Below are 8,253 nucleotides of genomic sequence, written 5' to 3'. Positions count from 1 at the left end.
GCCGCCGCCGCCGCCTGCCCGCCCGCCGCGCCGCCTCTCAGTAAGGGCCCCGCCCGCCTCAGACTGCCCCAACGCCCGCCTGATCGAGTCAGCGGGTCGGGCAGCACCGGTGCCGCTCTCTCACCCTCCTTCCCGCCGCTCCCGCTCGGATAAAGCGTTCAGCGGCAGAGCTCCCTCGGGGAGCGCAGCAGAGCGAGGAGGGCAGGCGCTGACGGAACCGGGAGAGACAGGCAGCGCCGTGGGCAGCCGCGGGCAGGGCGGGGGGCGGGCAGGGCGCGGCGAGGCCCCCGGGCGGTGCCCGCGCGCCTCTCCCTCAGTCGACCTCGCGCGCAGCAAAGATGGCGGCGGCGGTGCGCGCCATCGGGAGCCTGGGGCGCCTCTCGGCCGCCGCCAAGTACTGCCCGCCCCGCCGCCCGCGGCCCTCCGGTGAGCGGAGGGGGCGGGCGCCCGCGCGTGTGCGTGTGCGTGGCGCCGCGAGGGGCGGGGGGCGCCAGGCGGGGAGGCCGCGCGCGCGGGGAAGGGCTGCGAGGGACGGAGTGTTGCCCGAGTCGCCCACGCGTGTGCGCGACCCCGCGTGGGGGCCGAGGGCCAGGTGATGCTGAGGCCATGCGGCTGCATGTCGCGGGGGGGCTGCGGGGTGGGGGGTGAGGGAGCCCCCGCGGGGTGTCGCTGAGGAAGGGGAAGGTCGGCGTGGGGAGGCACCCGTGGGTGTCAGTGTCCCCGGGGAGCTCCGGGGGAGGGGGGCTGCCGCCGCGGAGGTGTCCCCGTGTGCGTGCGTCGTGGGGCAGCGTGGTGTGCCTGGGTGTCCCGGGGGACGACGGTGTGCCCGCGGGTGCGTGTGTGTCCCCACAGGGGGATGCTCCCACGCGTGTCTCTGGGGTGGCGTCCCCACGTCCTCGCGCCTGGGYGTGTTTCGGACGGGGGGTCCCTGCAGCCTGGCGTGCTCGCGGGGGCCCCGGGCAGGGCTGTGCACGTGAGCCGACCCGTGCGGAGGGGGTGTCCCGTGTCCTTGCACGCTGTGCGTGTCCCCGTGTCCTTGCACGTGTGTCTCCTGGGCTGTCCTCAGGAGCGTTTTCCCACCCCAGCCTGCGTGTGTATCTGTGGGAAGGGGCGTTCTCGTGTACCCCCACGTCTGTGCTTGCCCCTGGGGCAGAGCTTTGTCCTTGGGGCTGTGTGCCTGGCCCTGAGGGGAAGGTGTCCCCTCGCCCCGCGTGGGGGAGAGGAGCCGACGTCTCCATGTGCCTCTGTGTCTCCAGAGCCCTCAATGTCTGTCTTTAGATGATGTCTACGTCAAGTTTACATGTGTCTCAGTCATTGACCACTGTTCACTTGTGATCTGCTGACCCGAGGCAAAGCCTGAGCACTCTCTTGCTTGTGTGCAGTGACTGCTGAGGGCTGAGTCTCACTGCTTTGCCACAGAAGTACTGAAGAAAAGAGGTACAAGGGGCCCTGGGAGGGCCTAAGATTTAGTGTCATTGGAAACAAGCTCTTATTTCTGTACTTTGAAGGGCCTTAGGGTTTGGTCTCAATGTAGAGCTGAAATTTGGCAATGTTTCATTTGAGTCTGATACCTGTTTCATGTACAGGATTGGAATAAGTTTATATATGACTTGGTTGCTAGAGAAGCAGAGCGCTGCAATTGGTAATGAGCAGATGGGTAGCAATTCCAGAGACTGCTTAGACTGCCACTTGTCGGTGTCTTGTTATAACTGACAATATTCTTTGTTACAAATACTTTGTTCTGGGACTGCTATCAGAACTCTGTCATTCGGTGTAATTAATAGCAGTCTTCCTACATGTTGTTCTTCTGTAACAAAGCATTTGCCAAAATGAATGCAAATCTATCAAAGGCAGGCCAAAAAAGAATTGCAAAAGGCAGTAAGTTGGCAGAGACCATGTAAGCTTAAGAGCTGGCCTTACCCGCTCTTCTCCGTACAGCATGCTTGCAGGTTCCCACAGGTGTTAGTGAAACCCAATTTGTCAGAAGTTTTCCATCTTGCGTCTCACAGTTCAGTGCTCTGTGCGATCAGCTCACAGGTACAGGCTGGAAGTGTAGGCAGTAACCGTCCTCATGAGCTTCAGCTCTTTGTTCTGCTGATGCTTGGCGTAGTCCAGATCTACAAGAAACCTTTTCTCCTGAACCATCCATGGATGATATTCCTATTTCGAGTGACATGCTGTCTGCGGGTGAGTGGAACGACAGGAAGGGGAAGTGCAGGACAGGAAGCAGCCAAAGAAATGATAGAGGAAAGAGAAAGTGGGAAGAAACAGGTCCCAGCTAGACTATGTGAAGGGGGGCTTTTCCATTCTCTGCTTACTTCTGAAGCTCTCTGCTAAATCCTGAGAGCAATCTTCTGAAACGTTTGATGTTCCGTTTAATAGGCAGTCTTTCAGTAGTCCAAACAGTGAAGAATGTGAAGTAGTGAAAATTGAATATATATTCAGGGCTTTGAGTTCTAGAATGAACGTTAATAAAATGGTAGAAATGTTCATCTGGCCTGCTGTTATTCCTTCAGGATTTGGAAGAGGATTTTTCTGGCTTCTATCCTGGCAAGTTATCACTGCTACTTCTGAATAAATGAAAGCCTAAAGCAGTTGTACCGTAACTGTGACTGCATAAATATGCTTTTAATTTTAGACATAGAATTTGCTTGTATATTTGCTTTTATACAAGTCCCTTCCAACCTCAACCATTCTGTGATTCTGTGAGTGGCTTGTTAATTGTGGTGTTTTAACCCAGTGAAGTGCATCACGTTCTACTGAGGCACATATGTGAGTGGAGAAACTGCTGGCAGACAGTATATGCTTGCAAGAGTATACTGGACCCTAAAATAAAATATTATCAAGAATAGCACACAGAAAGTTATGATTAAAAAACTCTTATGCAAATATTAAGCAACTGTTACTCTAACAACGTGTTTCCCAAAAGAGCTTATATTTAAAATACAGCAAGATTTGTTCTGTCTTGTCCTTGATACTTTTTTTTCTACTTTGTATCTGTTGCTGTGTCAGAACTGAAAGGCAAAGTGGAATTGAAGGTTTACATTTTTTTTGGAAGCAGTGTCTTTGAGAAGTGGTTTCAAAGGGTAAAGGACAAAATGTGCTAGCCTATAGAAAGATGAGAAGAATAATTCATCTATTCTCTTTTTTATTTTTAATTGAGATCGTGTATTTTGTATACAATGTAGTTATGCTATATAGTCAGCACCTTGCTCTAAGTAAGTGTTGGAGAGAGTAGTATGCTACTTACCTTCTTCTCCCATCCCAGCTTTACGAGGTGCCTGACTGAGGGTGTGGAAGCAAAGCACTATCACTTGATTTGCAGCTGAGATTTTTTTGTGATCTGATTCTCCTTCCTGCCATGCCTGTCACCATGGAGTAATGGAAGGATTAAAGTGAAGAAATTCAGTAAGATTGTTCAGTGCTCACCTTTCTAAGGTGGTGGAGTTGGATGGGCAGCCTGCTCTAGGTGATACTCTCTGAGCAGGGTGTTGGACTAGATGCTCTCTGAAGGTCCCTTCCAACCTCAACCATTCTGTGATTCTGTGGGTGGCTTGTTAATTGTGGTGTTTTAACCCAGTAAAGCACGTTCTGCTGAGGCACATATGTGAGTGGAGAAACTGCTGGCAGACAGTGCTCTGTTTTGTGGAAAGTGAGAGTTGGTGCTTGGTTTCAGGAGTACTCAGCTTTAGCGTGCAAAAAATCTAAGGAAATTATTGTTGACTTGAGTAATTGCAATCTGGGCCTTGTTCCAGTCCAGAAATATTTTAAAGTAGCTTTGGAGTGGAAATCAGTTCACACTTTGTTTATGAAATGGTATTGCAAGCACGTGACCCCTCCCCGTCAGAGAGAAGTCTTTCGGGATGAACTGACGCACAGTTTCCATCACCCCGGGGTCCCGCTAGGTATCCTGGGCTCCAGGAATGGAGCGCAAAGGTCATTCCCCAGTGCCAGCACCTGAGACAACGTGGAAAGAGGGTCAAAGTGCAAAGGAACACTAGTCCTGAGCCCATGTCACAGGGCTGCGGGGAGGGAAACATGCCTGTTTGCGAGGTGCAGGCCAAGGCTTTAAGGTTCTTTTCACTATTCTGGATTTTCTGCCTTCTTGCTGCCGGGAAAGGGGTTGTTTCAGCTCTGAGTATTTTACCAGTGCTGAGTAGTAAATGGTTGTGTTCCGGTTGGTAGGTGTACAGTATGTCACTTAAGAAGTAACACATTTAGACTTTCAGAATTAAAACAGCTTTGGCAGAGATTCAGCCTAGATCTGCGTTGGAGGATTCTCTCAGTCAAGGTCATTTCAACAGAACTGAGACTCATTTGTGTAGTGAGAGATCATCTGGCAAAATACAAGTTCTTGGCAGGAAAGGTGAATCTAGGATATTTGTGAGAGTAAAGTAGCATTTCACTTTTAAATGGAATTTGGTCATACCTTGTTCTGATTTTTCAGAGTACTTTGAAATGGCATATTTTCTAGGTGCTTGCATATGTAATTTGTAGAGATGGATCAATCATTTTATTGGTAGACTGTGGAGGAGACAATAAACATTTTGTGCTGTTTCTTTGTGGCTTACCAGGCATGTTCCCTGTGATCTGTGAAGTAACACTTGGAGTGGCAATGTTTACTGGCAAAATAGTGTATTTTTGCAGAAATATTCTAGGTCATTTGTGTTTGATCTGGGGAGAACTTAATATGCAAAGAGTGGTGAAGTGTTGAGCTGTGCACACCTAATGTCAAAACATCCCTGTAGGTCCACTACTTAATCTTTTGTCAACACTTTGGTAAGAAAGTTTTGATTTTTGCGCTTAGTTTGGCATTCCTGGTATTGGAAGGAGCTGTACGGGATCTATACTGTGAATGTCACTTCAGTAGTGGTACAGTTCAAGCCACAGCAGAAGGAACTGGCCTCAGCAGATAAAGCAGGATGGGAGAGTGTATTAATTATGGGCAGTTAAGCTGAGATCATCTCAAGACCTTACTGAGAATGCCTGTAACATCTGCAACATCTCTTCCTTAGGTTATGCTTGCTGCAGTATCTCCACCTCTACTGCTCTTCAGGGTAAGTGTAAAGCTTTCGTATGCGAGTTTGATTTTTTTTTTCTTTCCTAAAATCCACTAAACATAAKCTAATAAAGTGTTTCTGTTTGTTTCCAGCTAGAACGCATGTTAGCTATGATATCAAAGGAGATGTTGCTGTTGTACGTTTCAACACACCGAATTCAAAGGTATGGTTTTGTTGGCAGGGGTTAATAAGCATATCAGAGGAAATAGCAGGAATACAGATGGTACAGAAAAGGCATCGAAAATTGCTAACTTAGGACTTAAGAACTTTCTTAACTTGCTGCCTTTCAAATTTGAATAAAGTAGAAATCTGAGAATGAGAATTAGGGCATACAGTAAAAGAACACATGAACATACTGGAAAGTGCCCAATGGAAATATTTTGTATGTACCAAATTGTCTCTCTCACCAGAACAAGATATCACTGAACGTTGTTAAGTTCTGGATTCAAAATGATTAAGGAGAGTGTCTGTTTTGTAGAACAAAACAGCTTAGAAGCTCCTAAAACTTGGGTTTTAAGGTCACAAACCTACTATTCATGAAATTGAGGAAGGAACTTCTTAAGAACAGATTACTTGATGACCTGCTGCAGAGTTTCATCTTGAGGTTTTCTTTCTGGCTATATTGTGACACAGGGTGAAATAAACCTTATAGCAAATCTGGGCTCAATTTGTGTCCCTGGAAACATGATTGTGTCAGAATGCAATCTTTAAAAGACTGTAGAGCTACTGCTTCTACTGGCTTCAGACAGATTGGAAAATCCACTTAGACCTACCATTGACTTTGGCTTTTTGTCAGTCTTTCTTCTGTGAGAGTTTTCTGATGATATGATGATTGAATTCAGCACTTAATTGGAGATTTAACTCCACTGTCTCCTGAGCTCTCTTTTTACAATGTGTATTTGCTGCCTTCAGGTGAACACTCTATCCAGACAATTGAGTTCAGAGTTTACTGATGTAATGAATGAAATATGGGCCAATGAAGCTGTCAAAAGTGCCGTCCTCATCTCTTCAAAGCCAGGCTCTTTCATTGCTGGAGCAGATCTTGAGTAAGTTTGGGTGGCAGTAGAAATTATGCTGATAGAGCTTTCTCTGAAGTCCAGTATCTGGGGCAAAAGGTCTGGTGTGCTGAGAAGACTGAATAGTTAGTCATTGTCATCTCCACAGGGGTGAGGCAGAGAATGGATATGAAATCTATGTGCACAGGATGTATAACTTGGCAAGGACTTGCTTAAATGAAGTTAGGGCTTTAATAAAGAGGAACATGGCTAGGCATTAAACCCTGTTTGTTTCTAGCACTGGGTCATTCCTTCCTGCATGCCAGGATGCAGCCAAGAAAAGTTCCCCTTCTGGCTCAGGGGTAAGCATTGTGCTTTGGTCTGGGGCACAACAAGAATGGTAATTTACATGCAGAACTTCACTTAAGCTGCTGCTTGAGTGCCTGGCAGTCTGCCAGCACAGCTTGTTGATTAGGCAGTCTTGGCTTTCTGCCATATGGAGCATCTGAGCAGCCTCCCAGGCTGTGTAACTCTTGCAGGATGTGAGTAGGCCCTGTGTGGGTGCTCTCACCTGGGCCTGAAGTGCAGTCAGTTGTCAGTCCTGTACTGGGAATGACAAAACAGTTGTTTAAAGGCATTAAAAGCCAGGAAGCTCTGAGTGGAGAAAGTAAATTACACATCAGCCCTTGAAAAACTTGTTACCTTTTTGTCCAGCCTTCTTCAGGAGCAGAGACTTGATCTATGGTGTAGTGGGAAGGAGGCACTAGCTTTAGGTGGTAAGGAGAGCAAAAGGACAGGCTGCATTTAAGAAGTTGATGCTGGTCTCAACACTGTGAGCCTGCTGAATTGTGCCTGCCTGGCAAACACTGCTAGCCTCTGTGAGAATAATTAGCTCTGAGAATCTCTAATTGGCAGAGTGCAACGTCAGAGCACTGGCCATCTGCTTCTCTAGAAAGTGATCCTGGGCTCTCCCTTCCACGCTTCCTGGCAAGTGCTTTGAGGCTTCCTATGACCATTCCTTCTCTCCCCAAAAGGCTTTCAGAGCTCTGACACAAGGAAACTCATTCACTGCCTGCAGGCACAAACCAATGTCAGTATGCAGTAACTTAACCCACTGATTTTAGTAGTTTTCCTGTGTTGTCCATGAATCTAAACCTGTTGGACTAAATAGCTGTTGCTTGTCTGTCAGTCACTGGAGCTTTGTGGGAAGAGAGGAATAAAATCCCTGAAGCACTCTCTGTTTTACTACTGTTTTCTCAGTGTTTTTCCAATTCTAATCAGCCTTTCTGCCTCACTGCAGCATGATTGAAGCCTGCAAGACTTCTCAGGAAGTGACTCAGCTCTCTCAGGAAGGACAGAAGATGTTAGAAAAAATTGAGCAGTCTCCAAAGCCCATAGTTGCTGCCATCAGTGGCTCCTGCCTGGGAGGAGGACTGGAGGTATTGGATGGTTTGAGGTCTGCCAAACAGCAGTGGGAGTTGATAGCACTGGTTCTCTAAACTAGCCAAATGATGGCCGCAGGACTATTCTGAAAGGGTGCGAGAGGGATCTGAGACCTGACATGGATTCTGTACATCGGTTCAAATGAATTTGTGGTAAATTGATGGTTTGGTTATGCTTCAGGGCTCTGCCATGCTATTTTTTCTGCTACTGTTGAAAGAGAGCTAATCAAATATGAATCTCTGTGTGCTAGGCTAATATTTAGATGAGGGCACTCCAGGGAAATCAAGCTGTTTCCAGCAGGCATTGGATATGGATAAGTGCTGCTGGCAGAATCCAGGCTGGAAATAGCTTATTTTCAGTTGAAATAAGCCTCATATCCCAGCCACTTTTATTCTTTTAAAAGTTCTTGTGAGAAGGATGAGTGTGGAGAACCTGGTCAGGCTCCAACCTGGCCTGCATTCCCTCTCACTTGCCACTTCAGCTGGGTGCAGTATTTGCTTCGTAATCTCTGTTTAGGATTATACACTCTTAAGTAGCTGATCTTCTCATCTCTACCCAGTGTAATGGTGAGGAAGGAGGAGGCTTTGTAACTTGAAGGGCTCTGTGATTATTCCTGCAGCAAAGTTTTTACTGAAATGGAATAACTTTCTTTTTGGGAGTGGAGTCTCTTCAGGTGTGTACTGATTTCTCAAGCAATTTCAGCTTTTTACAAGCACAGTGGTGAAGAATGTGGACTTCGTGATCCAGTGATAGCC

The 8,253-nt window shown here is 47.5% G+C and overlaps 1 protein-coding gene across 1 annotated transcript in view; it reads left to right on the top strand.

Moving 5' to 3' along the window:
• The first annotated feature begins 302 nt into the window (after positions 1–302).
• Positions 303–8,253, top strand: part of HADHA (hydroxyacyl-CoA dehydrogenase trifunctional multienzyme complex subunit alpha) — a 28,241-nt gene continuing 20,290 nt past the window's right edge. Inside the window, exons 1-5 of the mRNA XM_085311729.1 lie at positions 303–426; positions 5,016–5,057; positions 5,153–5,223; positions 5,973–6,106; positions 7,356–7,494. Of these exons, the coding sequence (XP_085167855.1) occupies positions 339–426; positions 5,016–5,057; positions 5,153–5,223; positions 5,973–6,106; positions 7,356–7,494 (474 nt within the window). The 5' untranslated portion in view covers positions 303–338. The remainder of the gene's footprint in view (positions 427–5,015; positions 5,058–5,152; positions 5,224–5,972; positions 6,107–7,355; positions 7,495–8,253) is intronic.

The sequence above is a fragment of the Rhea americana genome, unplaced genomic scaffold (genome assembly GCF_003343005.1).
Source record: "Rhea americana isolate MKP2758 unplaced genomic scaffold, rheAme1 scaffold_348, whole genome shotgun sequence".
NCBI lineage: Eukaryota > Metazoa > Chordata > Aves > Rheiformes > Rheidae > Rhea > Rhea americana.
The sequence above is the reverse complement of the archived record's forward strand: the minus strand, read 5'-3'. Positions and strand labels throughout refer to the sequence as shown.